This window comes from Patagioenas fasciata, chromosome 14 (genome assembly GCF_037038585.1).
Source record: "Patagioenas fasciata isolate bPatFas1 chromosome 14, bPatFas1.hap1, whole genome shotgun sequence".
NCBI classification, from domain to species: Eukaryota; Metazoa; Chordata; class Aves; order Columbiformes; family Columbidae; genus Patagioenas; species Patagioenas fasciata.
Genome location: NC_092533.1, coordinates 7,508,429 through 7,534,112, shown reverse-complemented (window position 1 = coordinate 7,534,112; position 25,684 = coordinate 7,508,429). Strand labels below are relative to the sequence as shown.

General features: G+C 41.1%; 1 protein-coding gene across 2 annotated transcripts; it reads left to right on the top strand.

Annotated features, from left to right (window-relative positions):
* On the top strand, nt 1-24,773 carry MAML1 (mastermind like transcriptional coactivator 1). Of its 2 annotated transcripts, none has more exons than XM_065849009.2 (5): nt 1-504; nt 10,306-11,715; nt 14,039-14,308; nt 18,174-18,288; nt 20,379-24,773. In XM_065849009.2, exons 1-5 carry the CDS (start codon nt 136-138, stop codon nt 21,359-21,361), a joined length of 3,147 nt encoding a protein of 1,048 aa, XP_065705081.1. In that variant the 5' UTR covers nt 1-135; the 3' UTR covers nt 21,362-24,773. The 2 variants fall into 2 exon arrangements, with proteins under 2 accessions (XP_065705081.1, XP_065705079.1); XM_065849007.2 differs by having other exon boundaries at nt 2-504; nt 10,303-11,715.
* Nucleotides 24,774-25,684: the final 911 nt, after the last annotated feature.

The following is a 25,684-nucleotide window of genomic DNA, read 5'->3' as shown; positions in this document are numbered from 1 at the left end:
AGCCCAGGTGAGGCCCGCGGGAGGGGGAGGAGCGGCGGAGGCCGGGGAAGGCCGAGGTGGGGAGTCCCCGCCATGGCGGGGGCCGGCGTGAGGAGCCGGTGAACGGCGGCTGCCGCCCCCTTCGCTCTCCGGTCCATGGTGCTGCCCCCCTGCCCCATGGCGGAGTTCGTGGTGCCGCGGCACAGCGCGGTCATGGAGCGGCTCCGCCGGCGCATCGAGCTCTGCCGGCGGCACCACAGCGCCTGCGAGTCCCGCTACCAGGCCGTGTCCCCGGAGCGCCTGGAGCTGGAGCGCCAGCAAACCTTCGCCCTGCACCAGCGCTGCCTGCAGACCAAGGCCAAGCGGGCCGGCAAGCACCGGCAGCCGCCCCCGGCGCCGCCGCCTCCCGCGCCTCCTCCGCCGGCCGCCGCCGTCGCGGGAAGCGCCGACAGGACCGGAGCCAACGGGCTGGAGGCCGAGGCGGCGAGCGGCGAGCAGCACGGCCGCAGCAGCACGTTGATCGCGGTAAGGGCCGGGCCGGGCCGGGGGGTTGGGGCCGTGCAGGGAGCCGGCGGTCGGTGCGGCCGTGCCCGGCTGGCAGCGAACGGAGGACGGAAAACGAGCCCTCCTGGTCGGTGTTAGGGCTGTGGTGGGAGGGCTGGGGCTGACCGTGCTTTGCAGGGTGCTCGTGTCTGCTCTGTTCCAACTTTACAGCTGATAAGGGTTGTTTTATTTGTGTCTCTTGTCGCCTTTGCACGCTGTAAGGCGACATAAACACTGATGCCTGTTGAGCTGGGAGTAGGGGTGTCCTGTGATGCTTATAGTAGCTCAGAGTAATGATCTGTGAGTTGTATTTCTGTCTAATTGACCTGAAATGTCTCTGCAGAAGCTGTCAGGGGAGCATTAATACTGCAGTGGCTTTAGATTTTTTTGTTTGTTTGCTTGCTGATGTCTTTAATTTAGGCTGTTGGGTTTTAGTGGAGTCACTTGATAAGAATATACATATTACTGCAGTGGAATTTTTAAGACAAATAATATGTGTATTAATTCTGGTGCATATTGGAAAGAATTTCTGTGGAAAGGCAGCTGCTTATTTGCCACTCTAGTGGGTGTGAACACTGGGAATCCCACTCCACCCATTAAAAACTGGCTTAACTCAAAATCTTAATGTTTCTCTGGCTTCTCTAGCATTTCTGGTTGTCAGGATATATTCATACAACCCTGTTTGTATATCAAGATAGCTATTGCTTAACTTATTCTGTACCCTTTAAATATACTGCTATGTAGTAATGTGGCAGTAATGTAGGTTAGTAGGATAACCTCTTAAAGGTTGCATGTCTTAATACCCGTCTGTCTTAAAACTGGCTATTTGTAAATGGTGGCCTTCATGAAAATGGTACAGTACTGTTCTAAGTGTCTTTAAAAGTGGATACTGGATTAACCTGAGACATTTCCAGGTTAACAGATAGATTCAATCATGTTTTTAAAATGGTATGTGCATTTAGTCAGGTTAGAAGCAAAGGAGGGTGCAATCCTCTGCTGTCTGGGACCTCAGTTACCATTTTAAAATGGAATCGTGATAGAGCTTACTGTGTACTTGGGTATGACCAGCATGATGTGAAACAGTGAAACATGGGGCACGTTGATATCAGCTGTAAAGTAACTGGCACCAGACAGCATGTGTGAGGTTTGTAGTGGTTACAAGATGAACCGAAAATGTTGTTCAGCTAAATTGTTTCTACTCTTGCTAATATAATATACATATGAGAATCTAGGACATACTGATTTCTCTGAGGGTGAAGATAGTTGTGACACAGTTAGAACACTTCAGACAGTTGTTAAAGAAGAGTCTTTGAGGAAGCGAGGAAACCTTGTGCATTCCTGACAGTGACTCTGTAAAACTTTCCAGGTAGCCGTTGTTCAGTGGGCTGATCTTGAGTATAAAGTTGTGTCAGAACAAAAGTAACTCAGACTCATATTTTATTATCTAAAGATTTACTGGGTTTTCTCTTTATTTCCTGTCTGGGCTCTGTGACTTTTTGCATATGGGGCTCTATCCATTAATAATGCCTATTTTTTTTGCACCCAGAACTCTTTAGCATGTGAAATCCTCTTGCTTAAACTGCCACCACACGTCTTCATATTGATCCTCTAAAAGAAAAACGTCTTTAATTCATTGGTGTTGTTTCTTTTAAATTGCTTTGGATGTGGATTTGATCTAATTAGCATCCATTATAATGAGGGCTCTCAGCAGTGAGGTTCTGAAACACTCTGCACATCTGGGGAAGACCTTCTGGTACAGGAAGCTGCTGCCAGTGGCCAATTTACACAACAGAAGAGGGTTTTAGTGTATGAATGAGTCTTCCTCGTGCTGGCCTGCTGTTTCCTTCCCAGGATACATGACTGTGAGCTTAATTGCAGCTGCTGATTCATCACCTCGTTACTAGGGTATAAAGTTGGTTTGCTTAGTAATTCAAGTTTAAAAAAAAAAAACAAAAAACAAAACAAAACAAAAAAAAACCAACCACAAAAAACAAAACAAACCCACCACACCACCACCAAAAAACCTTTGCTGCTAATTTCTCTAGGTTGGTATTTTACCTCTAGCAATTATGTAGCTGTTATCAAGACCAAGCATGTGCTCTGTACGGGAAGGACATGGGTTTGGTTTACAATATTCAATAAAGTTTGGATGAACACCAAAATTATCTTGTTTTAAAATATCTTGGACACATTCCTTTCAAAAGAATGCTGCTAGATCTGTGAAATATGCATTGTATCAGCTATCGCTGCTGTTATGATCCAGAGTTTTCCATGAAGCTGCATAGGAATCTTCTCTTGAAAACTGGTACTTTGTGTTGAAAGTTAATGAAGCATTTATTTGAATCCTCAAAAGCAAAAGCGACTCATGTAAATGTAAAGGGTTTGTGATCCAGCATCTGAGGGCTTGCCATACATACAAGGATGTGAAGCTGCATGGCCGCAAGTGTGGACAATGGGAAATGTTTGCGCTCCCAGATGCTTCAGAGCATCGTCTGCAAATTCTGAATCGTTGTGGGGAACAGGACAGCACCCCTGCTTCCCTCTTAACATCTTGTATGATTTTTCATGTGGCCACAATCAGTTTTTCTCTTCCATTAGTCTTCATTTTAGATCCTGACGCTGGATGAATCTTGTTTACAGGCAGAAGTAAGGGGCAGTTCATCCTTTGTTTTCTTACTAAGCAGCTCTAAAGTTGAGCCACAGTAACCAGGAGATTGCAGTATTGATACAGAAATACCTCAGATGATTCGTGCACCATGTAGGCCTGTCCTTCATTTGAGAAAAAAGACAGAAAACATATTAGGTTCCTATTTTTTTTTAAATTTTGAGACCATTATTTAGTGGTAAATTCAAATATTGAAATTAACTTCATATTTCTGTTGTTTAAGATGACATTGTTTAGACTTTGTTCAAAGTAGAAGATGCTCAGTGTCTGGATAACGTGTTGCCCTCTGTGTTAATCCTGTATTTTTGAGAAACAAGGAAGTTGTGAAGCAAAATAACTTGTCCCCTGGCACATTTTTTCATCTTTGCCAGGTTCTGATTTGAGAAGGTTCCTTTTTATATGCCATTTAAATTATCTGCAGAGAAGATTGGCTTCCTTGTATTTCTCTGATAGACTGTAACATAGTGCATCACTGCACTGAACAGAAAGTGTTTCCTTGACATGCAAATGAGAGTGGCAGGATCTGGATTTTCATCTCCACTCCTTGTTTTATGATGTGGTCTTTTGGAAGGAGACCTACTCCATGTTTCTTGCTGTTTTTTTTCCCCACCTGAGAGCGGTTGTTGTGTAGAGGGCTTGCTTTGTCTAGGGCTGCTGCAAAACCACAAAACGGTATTTCTGGAATGGGCAGAGAAGATCTGGTCGGTGGCCTGTCCTGGGAGTGCTTTGTGTTAAAGCTGAAGAGCAGCCCAGCATTTGTTTGGGAATGATAGAAGTTTGGCTAAGTGCTAATTTAAGCAAAGGCACCAAGTAAAAATTTTAAAAATAAGCTTAGTTATTAAGAAAGCAATGCAATGTTTCTTGGCTGAAAAGACCTAGAGTAATAAATTAAAGGGAATAGATCGCTTGGATTGTACTGACAAGCATTAATAGCATTCCACCAACAAAGATCAGACTGGTACACTGACAGTTCAGAAGACCTCATTTTTGTGTAAGCTGTGGTATAGGGGTGTTAAATTGTGAAATTATGTTTTACCACAGAAATAGCAAATTATTTCCACATTATTTATACATAACTATAGTGCAGTGTAGTCTTTGCCACCATTGTTTGTTTTTGCTGACAAGTCTGATAGTTTGTTGCCCAACAACTCAGACAGGTTTTTCTCTGTCTCCTTTTAATTCGATGTGAGGTATTGTTGTATCTTTGAAACGTTTCCCGTACTAGATTAGTTAGATATGCAGTGATGCTTCCTAAATTCTGAACATCTGGGAGCGACTGATCCGCTGCTGTTCAAGTTCAAGTGAGGTGCAGGATCCGGCGTTGCAGCTGAAGGCACAGCAGGATTTTTTGATGCAGCAGAACAATTCCTGTAGCAGAAGCTGCCCCTTGTGACTAATGCAGGCTTGGGATATTTATAGACCTGTGTATCCACAGCCCTTCTTCACTCCAGCAGGCAGTCACCCAAATACAAAAGTCTGCTGGAATTAAAGTCAAAATTAGTCCACCAGTTTGGTTCTGACAACATGGTGGAATGCAGGAACAGATTGGGTAATAAAATACTTTCCTTGCGGGGGGGGGGTGTGCAGCTTTGAAAGCTGTGGGTAGATGCACAGTAAATGGGGAGTTCTCAGTATGTTGTGTAGTCAAAATGTATTTTTTTTCCATCCAAAATTCATGCATTGCTGTTTCTGATATTTGCATTGTTGTTCCAGCTTAAGAGGTTTTAATCTTTGTTGCTCCTGTCCTTGGCCAGGCAAGAGAGGAGAGTCTGTGTCTGTAGAGGCCCTGGTGTAAGCTCTGGTTCGTGGGATCTTCTTTCTGCTGCTATCCTACTGCTGCCATGGCAGAAAAATTGATATATTCTATTTTGGTTTCCCCTTCTAGGTGAGAATGCTGGTATCTAGCTAGGAGGCACATTGGAACTAGATTTTTATGATGTTTCTAGAGTAACATAGCATTTATTCTTTGAAAATGACCAGCGTTATAATTCTCCTACTGGTATTTCATGACAAATTCTTGTAGACATAACTTAATTCTGAGACTGAAGTGGTAAACTTATTTCAAATAAAATACAAAAAATGATAGCTCTATTGAATCCTGTAAGGATATTTTAATCTCTGTAATGGATGCTTTAAAAAACCTGAATGTTATATGGACCCTAAAAGGTGCAGTATAAGAACCAGGGATTTTTTTAAATTTTGTTTCTGTCACGTTCACTAGGTATTTTTCAGAAAAAATTCAACTTGCATACAGTTTCTATTCTCTGTATATATATATTTACTGTCTTCAGCTACAGGACTCAAATTATAACAGCTTATTGGATTTTTACAGAAGTAGTTTGGTTCACTGTTCTCAATTTAAAAATTCTGCATTGTGAAGGGTTTCTTGCTTTCAAGCGAACAATGTGAACTGAACTTTCATGCTTGCTAAGTTCTGATGCATTGAAATGTCATTGGTTTCAGATTGTTATCTAAAACTAGTTTCAGGTATTGACTGTTTCACACTGTTTTGACTTCTGGAATCACAGAATCAGAGTGGTTGAGGTTGGAAGGGACCTCTGGAGATCATTCAGTCCAACCCACCTGCTAAAGCAGGTCCACCAGGGCAGATCTCACAGGAAGGTGTCCAGGTGGGAATAATATATTTTATTTTTAAAGAAACAAACAAAACCCCATAACCAAAACAAACCAACCATCCAAAAAAACCCACAACACCAGCCAACCAAAAAAAAATCAAACTTTGTGCTGCTGTTTTGCTCAGCGGTTCATGCCCCTTTCCCAAGGCAGTCAGAGAACGCTGCACTGGACTCCAAAGTTCTGGACTCTGCCAGTGCTAACAGAAGAGCTGGAGATGAAGATTTAAAGCTTTTCCCAGTTCTTCTTGTGAGGCTCATGGCAGTTTGTGAACAGCTTTCCTGGAACTCCCCAGCTGCCCTTGCAGTACAAACTCAATGTGGCTGAGCATCGGGGTGGTAAAACTGCTGGGTTTAGGATGGAGATAGAACATAGCTTATCAAAATTGTGTGTTGCCCATTTTCTGATGGAAGCTTTGTTGTTTGGCTGGCCATGTGTCCATCCCTGGCACTGTGGTCCTCTGTCCTAGTCAGGTACAGTGTGGATGTCCTGGAGGTTATATGCTCAGAGGCCACTGGTGTCGAACGTCTCTTGTGCTGGGTGACACCAGGGGTTTGTGTTTGTGTTCCTCACATGAAGAACCCACAGTTAGGGCCTGACTCGCAGGTGCGCTCCTGCCGTACCAAGTGTCTTTATTATCGTGTTGAAGACTATTTTGCTGGTGTGGATAAAATGCAGCTCTGATGTGATGTGGAGAAGGTGCAGCCTGTGGCCCTTTCAGAAACTCCATGTCCCATCATGGGCTGAGGCTTGTGTGCATCCCCTGCTGGGCACTGTCCTCTGCACAGAGAGCTTAAGTACTTTGGATAAATGCTTTTGGGGTAATAGTTTTAGGCCAAGCTTAAGAGATCTTGGAGGTCTATCTGTTGTTAAGAAGTTGAGTAGGCTGGAAGAATGGGAGTACATTTCTCTATCTGATCTGGTGATGAAATAGTCGGTTCCTGCGTTACAAATAAAATTGCTTGATTCTGCTAAGAAAACCAGGGACAGCATAGCAGAGGGCCACTGTGCCTTACAGGGTGATAGTGGACAATAAAATTAAAGCTAAAGGAATTTTCCTAGCGAGTAGCAAGCTATGCTTTACTTTTGTCAGCATTTCTTCTCTTTTACTTTTTTGAGTTTTGGCGGAAGAGAGCAGGTTTTTCTTGCCTTGAGAACTCTGTTGGAGCAGCTTGGTATGTAGATAGCTTGTAGTCTGACTTGTGTCTCACTTAGTCCTTGTTGCTTTTTTTCCCCTAAAACCAGATTATTTGGCTAGATACAGACAAATAGGGCAAGAATTGAATATTTCCTTTTTCTGTTGTGAACTCAAGATCTGAGATAATATGTAAGAAATGCATATAAGAATGGAAATTCACAAGACAAAGTTGCACTATTTGAAGAGTAGTTATATGAATGTATTTGGTGTGAGAATTTCAGGTTCTGTTACTCAAAATTAAATATGAATAAATAAAAGGTATCAGAATGTATGTGTAATGGCAGAGGAGAAGTAACCGGTGACTTTTGGTTCCCACAAGTTTTTGTGACACTGTCTTTTTGAGAGAAGAAAGGAGGTAGAATATGGTTACAATATAACCAGCTTAAAACTGACTTAGTAGATAGTGTAACTACAGGAGTATAAATCTCAGTGTAGACTTACTGCAATAACTCTTCTTAATGTGAAAAGTGAACTAGGATGCAAGTGCATTTGGTGAATAGTTTCTAAAATTCAGAAATTAAGTGTCCTGGCTACAAACTGGGTTCAATCTTTTCTGGTAAGGGTAGAAGATAAGCAGATTTTCTTCTCTCTTGTGTGTCTATTGGCTGTCGTGTACATGTAGGATATCTTTCAAATAATCTTAGATTTAGCTGAGGTGAAGCAAGGCTGGAAGCAATCACCCTCAAATTTTGCTTCATTCGTGAATATATTTAAGTTACTTTTTATTTAATCTCGTTTTCTGACACAGGAATGTAGATTTAGATGAAAGGAGGACTTTGTCTAGAGCAACTGAAGTCAAGATATCACCAAGAATCAGATATCTGAACATTATGACTGTTAAAACCCATATAGGTATGAAAGCACCTACATGTTTTTATTGAAGGAAGTAGCCTATGATGGATATTAGGGGTCTGTGTCTCTTTCTAGACTACAGTAAATGTAGTTTATAAGCACAGATGATTTAATTTTAGGTTAGTTGCATACATTTTGAATGTGGAGTACAGCAGGAGAGACCCTAGCACAGAACAACTTTTGAAATGTATGTCCAGCAACCAAGGTGGGCTCTGCAGCCTGTGAAGAGCTGTGTGCGGTTATCACTATAAAGCCACCAAAATCCTCATTGCCTTGAGTGGTCTATAAGAATGATAATTATATCAATGACCAGAATGGACATACATTTGTTTTTAATATAGAAATTGAAAAGAATGTGTTCAGTATACCAAACCAAGTTACTACTCTTATGTCAGTTTTCAGGGAGTGTGTTTTCCCCTAATGATTTAGAATGAAGGAGGATCCATTCCCAAACTTTGAGTGATTGGCTCATCATATGACCTTGAGCAGGTTACTCATCCACCTTCAGCTTCAGTTTTCCCAGTTGGAGTATTATGTAAGCAATGGGAAACGTGGCTGAAAGGCAGATGTTGTGATTAAGTTGAAGTTTTCTGGTGTTAGTTTTACCTTTTTACATAACAAGGAAAATTTCGTAGGTGTTTTTTTCAAGTCAGTATTTGAAAAATTCACTCTAGATCTGCTACTTCAAGCTGTAGACCTGATGTTCAGATGAAGAGGGCTCAAGTTCCAGTCTCCACTCCAGACGTACCTCATCTCATCTTAACAGGTCTTCCGCTACTCTCACTACTCTGCTACTATATCCATGAACCATCTGGAAGATCATGGTTTCCTGGGAAGCTACAGTCTGTCCCTCAGATATACATATGATGTTGCTGCTACCTATGAAAGCATTAAACAAATAGTGGTTTGTTGTGGTGTTTTTTTTTTTTTTCCTGAAGGTCAGCTAACTGTAGACTGTTTAAAAAGAAATACAACAATTAACTGTGAACCAGTCCTTCCATCATTAAATCAAAGAATGCTGTTGCCCAGGCAAGTGCTGTGAAATTCTTCTGATAATTTATGCTGGCTCTACACACAGCCTCTTGCTTGAGCGCTGAGATCTTGAGGTTTCCCCTGTTTGTTCTTGGATGAGACAGTTTTCCCCAAGGGCTGAGTGGACTTGCATCGTGGAGACTGCAGGTAATATTAAAATAAGCATACTTGTCCTGAGGGTTGTTTAACGAGCTGCTTTTCCGCCATCTGACTGCGCTGTGGGGGGAACCAGGCTGCAGCCGGGCAGCTGTTTGTGGGGCTTCTCCTCGTGTGTCCTGCTGGGACGTACAAAGGGATGTGGGACAGGCCGGAGCTGGCAGAGCTTTCCCTCTCCAAGCACACTGCGCCCTTTGAGCAGCGTCTCTGCCTGTCAGGTTTGGCTGTGGTGTGGTGCTTCCAGCACAAGCAAAGCACAACTGTTGTTTTTTACAGAGTGCACCTGAGGGAAGGAAGAGTTTGTAGTCATCTTTGATGTGTGTGTAAATTCTGTTTTCAGATGTTCTTGATGTCACTGGAAAGAACTTTATACTTGAAAGTGTGCTGGCAGGAAAGAAGCTGAACAAAGCCTCTCAAACTCTGCTTGTTACTATTGCTGTACCCTCCGCTTGCTTCTAGGTGGCACTGTGAGAAAAAGAATATGTGCGTTCACTGGCCATGAGAAGCCAACTGTTGGGCTGGTTGGTGCTTTGGTGGTCACAGTGCAGAGAGGAGCAGCTGGCAAATACTCTGGGAGAAAGGAACAAACTTACTTTGCCGTGATAGAATTGACTGAACTCTGAATTGCATTGTACCTGAGTGTGAAACGGTGGTGGCTTAGTGACAAACGGGATTTGCTTTAGTACCAAAAATGTGATAGTGTACAAAATGTATATACATAGTTATTTTCTAAAAATTATAATCACAAGAGAAATTGTTCTCTTTTTCTCTAAATATTTAAATTTGAAACTGCTTTATAAAGCAGTGTTACAGAACAATTTTACCCTGTGTACATGGGCAAAATAAAATACACGGTTTTATTCACATCCAAAATTTGAATCTTAACATTCTTCAATGTTTTTGCATTTAGAACAGGGAAAATCATGGTATGTTCTGGTTCACAGCAATTTCTCAACTTCTTATTGTCAAAGTATAGGGCAGCTTTTGGTTTTGGTTGAAGGGTGGATCGGTTTGGTACAGCACATATTTTTGGAAGTCTGCCATAACAGATTGTAGAAGGGAAGTCACTCAAGTGATGACTAGTAAAGCAAATCTTATCAAAGCACAGATCTAACTGCTTTTTTTCCTAAAGTTCTTTATTTAGAGGCAAACAGTGTTCTCATAAGAAATAAAAATCCTAATCTATTAAACATTAAACTAAACTAAAACACTTTTTTTTTGTTGTTTTTTTTTTTTTTTTTAGCAGCTCCATGAGACTGTGAAAAGAAAGCTTGATAGTGCTGCTTCCCCGCAGAATGGAGACCAGCAGAATGGCTACGGTGATGTCTTTTCTGTGTCCAAGAAACTGCGTCGTGATGATGGTCTTGGTGGAGTGAGTGGTTCTTCCAATGGAATGCCCCCTGTGTCTCCACTCCATCATCTCGACAAGAAATCTGGCAGCGGAGATACCTTACAGCTTAACGGAAAGCATCCCATGGGGCTGGATGGCATCAGCAAGAAGTGTCTTCCAGATACCAACCTGCAGATGAATGGAGGTGGTGATGCTGATGACTCGTTTCCTCTGAGTTTGAACAAAGAGCTGAAGCAGGAGCCTGTAGATGATCTTCCATGTATGATTGCTGGAGCAGGGGGTTCTATCTCGCAGAATAACTTGATGCCCGATCTTAATCTTAATGAGCAAGAATGGAAAGAACTTATTGAGGAGCTTAATAGATCAGTGCCTGATGAAGACATGAAGGATCTCTTTAATGAAGACTTTGAAGAGAAAAAAGACGCAGATTCTTCAAATTCAGCTGCACAGACTCCATTGCCACAAGATATTAACATAAAGACTGAGTTTTCCCCAGCACCCTTTGAACAGGAACAGATGGGATCTCCTCAGGTTAGATCCACTTCTTCAGGTCCAGCGTTTATTGGTGCTCCTTCTGTACCTGTAAGTGCCGCTTCTCCAGCGGTTGGTAGTTCTCAGGCTATATTTCAGCCTTCCAGTCAATCAATGACTGAAAATCCTAATCAACCCATGATGCAGGCATCAAACCACTCTCAGAATGTCCAGAGGCCTCTCCCCAATGTGTTGTTACCTGGGAAGGGTGCAGGAAGTGCCAAAGAAATGTCTTCTGCTCATCAACTTCAGCAGATTGCTGCCAAGCAGAAGAGAGACCAGATGTTGCAGAACCAGCAACAAGCTTCACAAGTCCACCAGACAAATCAAATGTCTACTTGGCAACAGTCTGGGCCTTCTCATAGTCCACTGGCTGTCCCATATACCATGGAAAACCCCACCAGCCCGTCAGTTTACCAGCCAGACTTCAACAATCAAAAACTCATGATGCCTAATATGGGAAACAAAAGCTCGCCGAGAGCTGGAGGCAATTACCATGTGAACATTTTGGGTCATCAGCAAAACAGCTTGAACCAGAACCCTGTGAATAGTCAAGGCTCGATGCTGGACTATGGGAACACCAAACCCCTTTCACATTACAAAGCAGAATGTGAACAGGGGGTTCCAGTATCTGGGCAGAACAAGCCTCCCATGTTGGCCTACATCCAACAACGCCAGCAGGCACCGCTGGCTCACGTGAGCGATGACCAAAATGGGATGATCCTGTTGAAACCCAAATCTGGAAACATTGCCTACCGACTACCGCACAGTCAGGTGAATGTTCTGGCTTTTATTACTTTTGTTTAGTAGCAGATCTAAGGTTTTGTGAGAGGGTGTTGGATCCGTAAGACTAGAGTACAGATTACCTGATATTGTTTCAATACAGTTGCTGCATGATTTTAAAGAAGAAAATTATAACATGCAATCAGCTGACACAAGAATCAGGAACTCTGTTTTCTGCTGGGAACAGTTTTTTTAATACTCAGTTCTAAGTCATGTGGTGATGCGTGATTTTCAGCTTAATGTATTTTGTGGGCAACAAATTATGTCATGCTTCATAGAAACTTCTACTTAGAGAGGTAAATAGATGCTTTGTAAACTTTTGCCTAAAATAACTGGTGCAAAACTGTAGTGTTAAACAGCGTTCTCAAAGAAGCTTTGATTTCTTTACCTTCTTTTTAGTCCTTACTTGTGTCAGAGATGGCTTACTATATATAAAAAGACATACCTTCAGTTGCTGCTTTTTGAAGAGAGATGGAATTGAGGGCTGCATTCCTGATTTCTTTGGTGTTACTTGGGACTTTTCAAATCTAAGGTTTTGTTACGCATTAGGACTCTGTGGATTGAGGAAGCATGGGATAGGAGAGAAGTAGATCTGTAAGCATGAGTAACAGTAATATTTGTCTGCTAGAAACAATATGCTTCAGGTTTTCTTGTAAAGGAAGAATCCAGATGCTGCTGCTTTGCCTTACGTAAAACTGATACTACAGCTATTCTGCAGGTGAAAATTTATGTAGTGGATGGAGGGTATAGGCTCACTGGGATTCTGTAATGTGCCTGCAATGCACACACTGGAGGGCTTGTTGAGGAAAAAGGTCTCTATTATAAGGATTAAAGCTCCTCTAGCAAAAGCTATTGGAGATCCAACTCTAGTCTTATGTTCCCTCAACAAAACAAAAAACCCATGAGAGATCCAATTAGCCTGTGATGAAGACCACACTGGCATACAAATAAAAATATGGGATCAGTGTGTGCTTTATGAGGCACAAAATGTCAATCTCCGTAAAAGGTAGCAGAAGTAACAATCTAATGACGTGTTGATGGAAGAAAAATGGAAAAGAGATGATTGTGTGTGTCACATCTCCCCCTCCCTGAAAGACATGAGGATGACCTTGCACCTACACTGCCACGCTTGCACTGAACAAACAGAAATACTGATAGATGCTTCTAGAGGATTTCTCAAGAGCTTACGTGTAGAACAACTTAGCACAGCTTTACCTGTGTTTCACTCATGATTTTGTATAAACTGCGGAGAGTGAGAACCAGCAGCTGAACCCGTCAGCTGAATTCTAAACTCGAAAGCAGTATTTGCATAACTGGATTTGAGGCTGAACTGTACTTAAAATGATAAAATTGTCAAATTTCAAATGGATTTGTTGGTACAAAGAGAACAGTATCAGATCCTTCATGATAATAATTTCACGTTATTTTTGCTTATCCCAAGTTCCAATCTCCAAAAAAAGCAGAGTTATGAAAAATTAATAATAACAGGCTTATCTGTAGTAGTATTTTTCTCTGTGGAATATGGTGATGGTTGAATTGCTGGAAAAGTATGTTAAGACTTATTTTGATCAGTAATTGCCTTCTTCCCTTTCACCTGCAAATAGTAAATACTTTGATACTAAAAAAAAGCAACTTTGGGGGGGGATAAAAAAATCACTTGCTGAATTAAATGTAGACAGAAGAGGCAGGATTTAAATAAAGGTTTTGTATAAGGAAAATTTAAAATGTAGTGTTTGAAAAGCTGCTGCCGAAGTTGACTGAAGCTGGTGTCTGAGTTGCTGTTGGTAACTGGTGCCGTTCCTCGGGCTGAGCAGAAGCACACAGGGCTGCACGCCCCTGTTTGAGCTGGACTTGGGGAAGTACTTTGAGACTGAAGTGGAATCCTCTATTCCTGAATGTTGTGGAGCTTTTGACCGTAACACTGAAGTGTCGCTTCTGCACCTGGCGCTTTACAGATGGGTTTTTGGATGTCTTTAATTAGCCTCACTGAAAACTGCATCACACTTTGCCTTTTCTGTTACAAGCTTCACAAGAGAAGAAGTAATTGCATAAAGATGACAAATTAAAGAGAACTGATCTGATTTTTATTAATTAACAAATGCACAGATAAGCAATAATTGACAACTGTTTTTGTTAGAGATGTGTTATGATTCCCTTCTTTGTGTAGATTTTCTCTCTCCTTTATCCTGTAAAATGATAAAAATACTATGAATTGTGGTCATCACTATGAAAGTGTCTTTCCTCATTTGTGTAACAGCATGCAATTTCTGAATTCTGGAGGGCTAACCTCTTTCTGTTTTACTGTATCTTGCAGGATCAAACCCCTTCTGCTAACGTTCCTCGCGTTCCTGTTTCTGTCTCGGGCCCTGGCCTGGGTGCCCAGGCTCCCAATGTCTCCATGGCAGGTAACCACAGCAACCCATCCTATATCAGCAATCAGCAGCAAGCAGCAGCGATGAAGCAGCACCAAATGCTGATGGACCAGCAGAAGCAGAGGGAGCAGCAACAAAAGCACTTGCTCATGGAGCAGCAGAAGCAGCAGTTCCTGTTGGAGCAGAGACAGCAACATCTTCTGGCTGAGCAGGTGTGAGAGGGGCCAGCAGACTTTTTTCCTTTGCACTGATTTGCTTTGGACTCAAACAGCATTTGAGATTTTGTCAAATAGTTATCGCATTACAAAATACGGGACGTAAACTGCAAGGTGCTTTGGTATCATAACTGCCGTTTTATGTTTCTATGAAAGTAGTCCAAACACACAGTGCTTGATTGCTGAGGTTTGTTTTTTCTGTTGCTACAAGGCACTGTGGTGAACAAAAAGAATAAAACAAGTAGAATTGATTAGTATGAAAATGCAAGACGATACCTACATGGAGAGAAGGTATCATACCAGCGATGGTGTAAATTCTTTGTGAAAGAAGAAAGGCAAATGAAGTCAAAGCAAAAATAAAACGTAAGGTCAGGATACTGTTGATGTGTTCTGTAGAGCTTTAAAAATGGAAGCAATGAGCAGGGGACTCCATAAGCTCATTCTCCTTACCGCCTTTCTTCCCTGTGAGATCCACAGCAGTTCATGTTTCAAATTTTAAAACATCTTTCACTTGTTTACTTGGGGAAAATAATTAGACATCTGCATCCAACTTGTGTCTTATGCTGCCAAAAGAATTTAACTCTGCTCTCCATCAGAGTGCAGAAAGCTGCTTTGGCCTCTCCCAGGGAAACGGGCTCCTTGTGTGAACCTTCCTGAGCTTTAAAACTTCTGCAAGTCTTTCAGCTGGGAGTCAGCCCAAAGGGCCTTTTTCACGTCATTGGTGCTTTTCTGCATTTTTAAAAGTCCACGCAGGCATGTTCCAGGCACTGGCACTGTGCATCCGGAGAAATTATCAGTATCTGGTCTGATGGGAAGGGGAAGATGAATTTTTAAAAGATTTGTGAGAGCCAGGGAGAACCTGGTATTCACATCTTCTGGAAAAAGTGTAGTGAGCTGTACTGCTGAAAAGTTTGGTCTTTGAAGCTAATGGGGGGAAGAACCATGGAAGGTGTTGTCTTTGGGGATAATGGGAGGAAAAAAGAAAAAGCCAGTGGTTTAATGAAGAACAACAACAACCAAAAAGCTGCTTTTATTCCTGAGAATTAACAAAATTTAAATGCTCTGGAATCCTTCAACTAATAACGGTTGGGAATGTGTTGTTGCCTTAATTTTTGGCACTGTTAAAAAGTGATAAATCTCAACATTCTCAACTTTGAAGTTGGCAGTTGTTATCCTGGTAGATAGGATTTTCACTATAATAGTAGTCTGGAAAATAGAGATAGTGATAGAAGGTCAGGTAGTGGGTGTGTGTGGACATCTTAACATTTATTGCAGCAACTGTCCATCAGAAGCTTTATTTAAGAAAGGAAGAAATGATACAGCCTCCTCTGAACTGAAAATATGTGAGATCTGGGTTGGGGAACACATTTTGCAGGGAAGAGCGTAGTAGAATCTGCAATATCGTGGAACTGTGGCTGTGCCAAGTCCTACCTAATAGCTTTTTTGATCGCTTAGAGACTCGTGTTAAAATTGAGGACTAGATTGAGGTGCTGGAAAAGCCCCTTCAGTTCTTGACCCAGTGTAGATAGAAACATATGAATGTGCTTGCCAGTGTTTCAAAGAAAATTGTGTGAACATTGGTGAAGATATTTGATATTTGGGTAAAATTACAATTTGGGCTAAGGGAATATCACGGTGGAGATAACGCTGATGTTGATAAATATATTGTCAAAGACTGAAGACAAAGAATGCCCAAATCTTCAATAAAATAATATTTTCTGTATGATTTCTGTGATCTATAAACTTATAAATCCAATACTTTTTAGTAAGTTGTTCAGTTTTTGGTGCCTTGTATGTTATCAAATGTCAAAAATTACGAATCGTTACTCTTCCAAAATGTTAACAAACAAATACTCTTTGAGAGAAGGTGGGGAGAAAGGTAATGTAGGGTGTTAGCATCCTGCTTGTACTTTTGCATTGCTGGTGAATGACAATTATTAGAGCTCTTAGAGCTGTGGCTCAGGTTTCCTTAGCTAAATAATGGACCTAACACACATCAGACCTCTCTGAACGCTGGGGTGCTGTATTAGCAGGGCGATAATTAGCATATGTCAGTGTTAAAATTGTATTTTTTTCTACCTATTTTCTGCTGCTTAGGCAGCAAATGTTGCTGTGGTAAATATCAGTATTAAGAAAATATTTTATTCCTGTCCTACTTATGGTAGTTACAGCTAACGTCTACATCTGCATCTCTATAGTGATTCTGGAACTCTGATCCCAAATAAGGAGCAGCTTTGCTTTGGAGCTGAACAAGCTTGGATGTTGCATTTGCCACTTTTCTTGAGCTTGTCCTGCCCACTCAAGCTAAATCCTGTTAGCGTTCCAATTTGATATTTATTTATTCGGATACACAAGATACTGGATGTAGCTTGACAGAAAGATTTCTGAATCAGTGGATATCTATTTTGCGGGAGAATTATCGTTTCAGGCAGCTTCAGTGCCGTTCCCCGTGACACTACAGCTTGCCTTGCGTTTGGTATTCGGCCTTTTCTTTTTCTTATTCCCTGAGCCAGGTTCTGCGGTTCCTGGCTTCTCTCAGAGCTGTGGCATCTCTCCTTGGCTTTTGTGGTCAGTCTCTTTCAGGTTTGACTGGTCCTGCAAGCAGCAGGTCCTCTGTCAGGCAGCCTCCCCTCCTCATTCCTCTGCGTGTCTCAACAGCTGCTGCTTTGCAGACATTTCAGAAGGATGGCAGTCATGTGCATCTGCCCATTGGTTACATCGCAGTTCTCTGTTCTTTAAAGGTTTATTGCTTGTGCTGTTACCCCCATACTCTTGGTAGGGAATTTCAGTCCTCCTCTGTGCTCTGTGCCACTTTATATAAGTAGGTAGTCGTGCATTGTATCGCTACTTGGTTAGCTTGGAGTTTCAGCCCAGTCGAAGAAATCTGTGGAAGAAGAGTCAGAAATGCTTTGCCCAATATGTTTCGTATTGTACAAGCAGCCTGTTGTCTGTTCAAACTGTCAGGATCTCTCAGCATACTGTTAGTGCATGTGCACACACTCTCAACATTACCTTCAAGGCTTTAAATTTCATTTTCTGCGAAAGTTTTGTAACAGAAAATTTGCTTATTTTATTTTTCAGATGTTTTTGTCATCAAATAGGTACAGGTTGAATGTGCTTTCTTAAGGTTATTTTGAGTCATTACTAGGGTTTGTTTGAATTCATTGGTGTGTTGTTAATGGTTTTGAATAGTGGTAACAAAACTTGTATAGCTTCTGTTACAAACTTAGTTCTGCAGCTTCCTGGAATCTTCTCAGAATACCTGTGGTATATAAGGGTTTGTGTATAGTTTCTTCATTATTGAAAACAAGGGCTAGAAAATATTTGTGTTCAGTTTTTACTTTTCTCTGCAACTTCATTGATATTTATGACTTGTACTTTAGTTTCTAAGGGTAGGTCTTAAATGAATTGATCCAGGGCTAAAAAGAAAAGGAAGTGCAAGTTCTTTTTGTACACGCTCACTTCTGCTTGGTTTGTACCTGTCAGTGTCTTTGAGTATTGCCAAAAATGCCTGTTGATTATGTTACTGATTAAAAGACTTAACATATCAGATTTTTGTTGTTTTAAAGGCTTCAGACACGTGTTGCAATAATTCCTGCAGCACATGCCGTTGTCTTGTTGTCTTGAGTTCCTGGTCTTGTCACTCATCAGATTGAACTGATTCTATTTGAACCTTGAGAACAAAAGGCGTGAAGTGACTTTAAGGCTACAGAAGCCCCTGTAATTAGCAGCTCTGCCCTAAAGTATGCAGATAATTTGTTTTTATCCAAGATCGTCACCCTTGGAAAAAGGTTGATGTAGAATAGAGATTTCAGTTGGAAGAGACTTGTTTTTTAATTGTCTTGCATGGAACCTTTTGCAGGAGAAACAGCGGCAGCAGCAAGAACAGCAGCTGCAGCGGCACCTGACTCGACCACCTCCCCAATATCAGGATCAGCCGCAGAATCCGTATCAGCAACAGGTTGGGCAGTTCACAGGTAAGTAAACGTGGCAATTGAATTAATGGCAGAAAAAATACCAGGAGTGAAAAACAAGCTTCCTGGATTGGATAGCTTTTAATGAATTTATTACATCATCTTCCCACATCACTGTGCCGTAAAACTTATAGGCCTATACCCTGATTCAGTTGCAAATTAACAGCTTCCCCTGTCCCAGATATCTGGGACAACTTAAGCTTCTGATTACAAACACTGCTTTGGAAATGGGTAACAATCTTAAGTACCTTCGTTTTTCTGAAGACCTTTTTTTACTACCATTTCCCTTTACAGATTGTAAATTGTCCTTAACTTTCATGTATTAGGATCTGAAGCCTAACTTCTCTACTGCTTGAATCTATCACACACCCTCATTACAGGAAAATAAGTGATGTGTTATTTCACTCCTCAACCAGGATGAGTTTAAAATTCTCTGATATTCTTATCCTTCCTGCGTTTAGAAGGGAATGCACTTCAGATTCTCTTTGTTACATGTTACTGTCCTACGTTTGTTATGTCTTCAGTGCATTAGCGCTGATAAATAAAAGATGTTGTTAGTGTTAGGCTGGAATAGCTTCATGAATGTGGAAAAACTAGAGAATGGTAAAAACTTGTCCCCTTACTTGAAAACTCCCTACTTAACAGGGCATCAAGAAACCACTTGTCTTTTTTTCATAAACCTGAAGTACAAAATAATGCTTAATCCCTTTGTTTTGTTTCCTTACTCTCTATGTTCCCACAGAAATAAACACGGAAGGGAAAAGATGCCAATAGAAATGTGATACCCCTGTTCTGACGGTGTCTGTGACTATACAGTGTCTGGTAGAGCTGTGACTGGGTTTTGTTACTGAACTGAAAGGGCCTGACACCAATACAAAGGGATTGTGTGTTAACACAGTGATCAGTAGCATCCTTCAAATATTGCACTGAAACTTTTTTTTTCTACTGCCACACTTTTCTCTAGAAATGCAGGAGTATACCTGTTAGAAATAGAATGTGTTTTGCTATAACGAACATCAGTATTATTAAAACTACTTTTTCCTTGTTATGGTGATTGTAACTATTTTTTTGCATCTTAAATCCTGGTATGTACACTGGTATCTTCACTGTACTGTTTCAGTAAGACCTCCCCCACACCTCTGGCAACACTGGTGTTTTTATGGTGTGCTTTTGTAATTAATTCAATTTTGACTTGAATTATATTTGAATAAAATTATATTTGAGTAAAAATTGAATTAATAACAATGGAGAGCCAATGTTCCTCAACTGGCTTAAAATATGAAAAAATTCCACAACTTTTTGGTTTGAAAGTAGAGAAAGTACCAGTGTAGGCAGGTGTTCCTTGGTCGACTGTAAGAAGGGGAGTGGATTGTGCCTTATGCTTTGCAGTGCTTTTTTTTTCCTTTAAGTAGAGGGCTGGTTCTTCTACAGGAAGAAACTTTTTTAGTCTGGATTTACAAGAACAAAGGACTTTTTTTGGTTTGCTGAGAAGAATTTTATTTGCAAATCATCGTACTGGGCTATCAGTGTTGCATATTAACATAGCAAATACTTTATTATGGGAATTCAAAAGATACTTGACCAAAGACTTCTGAAAGTTAATAAATTAGAAGAAATTTCTGGAACTGTGAAAACACAGGACTGGAAACCTGAGAGTTGTACAGTGTGAGATACACAGTGTATGCACAGAACAACCAACAGTGTGTGTGTACAGTAAGTGGTATTTTTAACAGCCTAGCACACCGTGCATCCACTTCAAAGTATGTGTGTATACCTTTGTTCACAAACAAATATCAGAGTCCTGCCTTAAAAAATTAGAATTTAAGAAAAATTTACGATGCTGAACTCTTAGAAGTGGTATTCAGATTTTTTTAGGCCATTGGCATATCTGTCTTTGAGATCAAGGTGGAGGTGCTAACTGGAGCAAGAATTGACACTCCTTAATTAAGTTGCTAGTGCCTGTGTGTTGGCTGCGTAGGTTGGTTTATACAAATGCAGCTGCGCCTCCTTTCTGGATTATAGTGTCTACAAGCCTCGCTTGGCTCGGGTTGAACTGAGGTATTTAATGTACAAAATATTTCTTTGTATTTCAGGGTCATCTTCAGCCATGCCTGGGGTCAGTAATTTAGGACAGTCCAGCTCCAGTAGTCCACGGATGTTTCCTCAGACCCAGAACATGATTCAGATGGGACCTGGACACAGTTCTGTTCCTTCGCTCCAGTCGAGCTCCAGTCAGCAGGACCGAGGGGTGACTCAATATACCAATATGCAAAACATTCAGCGAGGGGGATTATACAACTTGGCATCTGGTATGACACAGATGGTTTCCCAGCACGCAGCTCCAAGTGCCAATGGACAGCCACCCATGCAGAGACAAGGCAGCTTGGGCCAGGGCGCTGCTGTTCCCGCTGCGTACGCCCAGAACACCTTAGCAAACTCAAGTATTTCTCAGCAGCACAGTAAAGGTGCACTGAATCCAACCTTATCTAAGCCACAGATGGCAAGAGTACCAGCTGCTATGGGGGCTCAAAATCCATCTTGGCAGCACCAGGGTATCCCTAATATGAACAACCAGACACAAGCGAACAGTGGCTTAGGACCATTTACTGCCAACTCTTCTTTCCACATGCAGCAAACTCATCTAAAGATGGCCAGCCAGCAGTTTGCCCAAGGAATGCCTCAGGTAAGCCTCAGCACCAGCCGGCCGATGACCTCCATGAACGCTGCTGTCTCTGGGCAGCTGTTGTCGTCATCTTTAGGGGTGCAGCAGCGGACAAACCCACAGCAGGTACCCTCCCAGCAAGTCTTGCCTGGCATGAACCAGACTGTTCCAGATCTGAATGCTTTCAACCAGAATCCCAATCAGCAATTGCCCAACAGAGGGAATCTGCACTGTAGTCAAGGGTACCCTGTGAGGACAACCAGTCAAGAGCTGCCTTTTGCCTACAGCGGCCAGTCGGGCAATAACGGACTTCAGAATTTAACTGGTGACACAGACCTGATAGACTCTTTGCTGAAAAACAGGACTTCAGAGGAGTGGATGAATGATTTGGATGAGTTGTTAGGAACTCATTAAAATAGGGCCGGGTGTGTGGGTTCTATTTTTTTTTTTTTTTTTAATTATTTCATGAAATCTAAACAACACTTGGACCAAAAAAACCTGTGGTGTTGAGGAGTCTTGCAGGCATTAGAGGTAAACGGTTGGGAAGGGGACTGGAGCTGCTTCTCAATGAGTGTTGATAGGTGTTGATGGCACACAAGCAGGTCTGCGGGAACAGTGCGCTTTATCTTGGCGTCTCTAAGGAGTTGCACACTTGAACAGGTCAAAAAAAATTAGTGCGCATCCTAGCCAGCCTTTCAGAAATCTCACTTGCAGTGTTCTAAAATGAAATTCTTTAATTATTTAAAAATAAACCAGAATTCCACAGAAATAGTGCAGAAAGAAAGTAGTTGCACAAATTGTGTTTAGGGCTTAGTCTCCTGCAGCTATTACTTGCAATCATTATCTGTTCATAGCTTGAGTTGCTGTTATAGTACTGTCCATCGACTTTTTATTTGAGAAGAGGCTGTATTGCACCTAAGTACGTTTGCAAAATGTTTTGAATTGTTTCTTTTCCCCATTGCTGAAGCATGTGCCTGTACTTTCAGTAAGTAAGTGATGTTTCACAAGTAAATATTTCTAGATGCTGGTAATAGATGAAAGTATTAAAACCTGGCCAGTTAGTCTAGGTAGTCGTCTTAATAGATTGTAGTCTTTTAAGCTGCAGTTTGCACTCTGTTGTAGAGAGGCACAGTTCTTGGCTTGTACCTTGCTGTGTTTAAAGGGGGAATTTCTTATGGGAGAACTTTTAAACTATAGTAGGTTTAACGTGAATTGTAAAGCCATTTACTTTGCACCTGTTTCTTCATAACTTATTTCCAAAGGTAGTTTTATTTAAATGAAGGCTTTGCTTCATGACAGTTCATCTAGTTTTCTTTGTTGTAAAAAGTAAAGCTAACTTTTGAGATGAGTTCACTCCCCAAAGTTAGCAGTGATGCGATGAGCACAAGACTTTGTCACTTCAGAATTAAAAAAATGAGGAAAAAAATGATTTGGCTGAGAGGTGGAAAGTCATTATCAGCAATAACAGCACAGGCAGCCTGGGAGAACACTTGTATCAGGGTTGCTCCAGTATGGAAGTCTCCCCCTTTAAATACTCCTTTTTAAATACTGGGTTAAGAGATTGATAATCTTTCTATAGACTGGAGGATTTACTTCTTTAATATCCCTTGAAGCAGATGCTGGTTCTTCGGCTCAGCCCAAGGAGACCTCTTATCCATATCTTGGGGTCAGTCCCAGAAAGGACAAAAACCACAGTGGGAACACTCAGTGTTCCAGAGTCCTTACTTTCTACCAAAAAAAATCCATTATCCACCACCAAACCACCTTGCCTTAACCTTTATTTTAAAATGAAAATAAAGTCGAAAGCTTTTGTTTTAAATGCACAAATACCTCTTCCCTTTCTAAATCCACTTTTTTTGAAAACTCCTTTAAACTTTTTAACCAAACCCAACGTTGTGATTTAAAAGCAATTTTCCTTCAACACAGACTGGCTTCTTCAGGAGTTTTCTGTACTGCAGAGATGCATGAGAAGAGGGTTTTTCCCAGAGTGGGTGAAGGGAAGTGAAGGATAACATTGATTTCAAAGAAGGAAAATATTTTACTGTATCTGCAGCTCCTTTATGAGACAATTTGCACTTTTAAAAACTGCTTTTTAACACTAATACTTTAACCCTTTCCAAATATGCATGGAACATGGTTTGTCCAGCACACTTACCTAGTGTGGATGAATTACGCTCTGTTGAACAGATTTGATATTGTATCATGTTGAACTGTTGGTGAAAGATGTGCATTGATCAGTGGATCCCACCGTTGAAGAGTGGATAAATCTTCACTGAAGCAGACTTAATCTCTCGTAGAGCTTTTGAGTCTTTGGATGGGAAGACGAAGGTGTTAGTGACTTTGGTTGTTGACACTTCTGATATTTTCTAGACTAAGTAGTTGAGATGCAAATAACTAATGCTAACGTTTCTTGTACTGCCAATCTAAGAAAAGAGCTAGTGAGTTTGGTTTGCTGTTAATTTAAACCAAAAACTGGTCCAAGGTAAGTATCAGTAGAAGAGCATAGATAAACTAGCAATGGCAGGGGAAGGAGTGTTGGCTGTGTTTTTATTTTAAGGGTTAACTTTGCACCAGTGTGCCTTCCCTTCCTGTCGGGGGTACTTGGGACCTCATAATTTCAGTGGCATCCTTCAATGTCACTAGTTTTTTTCTCCCCCTTACAAACACTTGAGAGATATAACAGGGTAGTAAGACGCAGTTTTCTTTCTTCCCTGGTTAGGTTGTGGTGAAATCTGCTCTGGTTTTTAGTAGATTTTGCACACAGACTTTGTTTTGAATAAGTCAAGATACAATCCATCCAGTTGCGATTTCTTAATTGGAGAAAAAGAACATCTGCTGTTTGCATTATTATTATTATTACCAAAAAGGCAATCCAGCTAAATGTCCAGGAAAATGCAGATGTCCTCTTTCCTCCACTGTTTCTGGAAGTGAAGGTGGATATTGCTCTGCTTGACCGGAGGGTTTGTTCGGGAAGGTGTCTAGATGTGGTGATAGGGCCTTTTCGTGGTACTGCTGAAGTAAAATGAAGCACGATTCTAAGCAAAAAGGATTATAACGCCCATTGGTCTTCATATGTGAACAGGATCTGAACAGCATTTAACCTGATAGAAAAAAACAGCCCTTGCTTCTGGTTTTGATCCCTGTCCACATGATGTGATCAGACCATTGGAAATATGGTGTCACTGTAACAAAGTGGAAACAGTTCAATGGAAATGAAAATACGGTTTTGATGCCCGTAGGTGCATGGGTAGGGCTGGGCTTTGCCTTTGTGCCCTTTCACATGTAGCCGTCTATATATGCACTTGGGCTTTCCATTTGCTGCAGCTTCAGAGCAATAAAACGTATCTCCCTGAACTGTACCCAGCCGGCCGCCCATGGCTTTATTTATGAACTGCGGTTTTGGTTGGGTAGGAAAGGTGAGAGTGTCACTGTGCAACATCCACTGCCTTCCAAAAACCACGATTGAATTGAAAAGGGTGCTCAAAATTTTGTTATACACATTTCCTTTGTGTAAATAAATGTTTACAATTTTATATTAAAGATTTGAATAAGAGTTAGATCTTCTGACTGTATATTTTTTACTTTTTATAGATTTTAAAACTATAATTCTTTATATATGTGTTTGGGGGGTATTATGGTAAGTTTTATGCTTGTAAATGGAGAACAGTTGAATTTGATGCTAACCTTTATGAATTTTTGTCATTGAAATGTATAAAGAGTCCATTAATCCCCTTATTCTTTTACTACAATTACTGGTGCACACCAAAAAGAAATCCTTCACTTCTGTTTTATCATTATAAAATAAATATTTTGCTAGTGTATGAAACATATGTGGTGTGACTTTATACATCGGTGTGAGCAGAGCTGAGCGGTGTTGTTGGCAGGGAGATGGTGCTTTCACCCCAGTGCTCAGTCCTGCTCAGCTGCTTCTGCTCTGTCTGGCCAATTCTTATGCTTTCAGAAAGTCCTTTTAAACAGGTGTTGGAAAACTTCCCTTTGAATGCTTTATGCTGTACCTGCTGCTTCTGGACTTCTGTTTTTTAAATGCAGTTGTGGGCCTTAAGCTGGGAGATGCGACTGCAGAGGTTGTTACTAGTGAAACGGGTCTTAATAACTGCGGAGACCTCACATATGCAAAACCGCAGAGTTCCAAAAATATGCTCAGATTCCCTCAAAATAACAGGCCATAGAGATTTGAACTGGTTTCCTTGAGAATTGTGAAAAGATGATGTGTGTTTGATGTAAGCAGATAACACCCCAAAAAAACCCGGACAAAACACAGAAATGAGGAACACATCCTGCAACCATGAGTTAATGTTTCTAAACATGGAACAAAATCCTGGCAGCGAATTGCATGAAGATTTTGGCTTAAAGCTGGTGAGTTGAAGAGCCTGTGGAAAACAGCGGCAAAATGGGTCTTTCAGAGCCTTCTGGATTGTTGAGCCGCTTGAAAGAGACATTTATTGTGTTGGTTAAAGAGAAGTAAAACAAGGATCTGTGGCTCCATCTGTGCCCCAAGGAGCTAAGCGTTAGTGGTGTGTGTGTGGATATTAAGATGGTCTTGTTAACAAGTTATTACTTGAGGAGTTACTCTGAACTGAACATTTCAAAGCAGTTCTCTTTGTGAATCATACCATTTGCAACAGACCCAAGAATTCAGTTTTCATGTAGTATTTCCTGTTTGTCAAGCGCACCCTTTAACTGATGATATCTAGTCTTAAGTTCTAAACTAACATC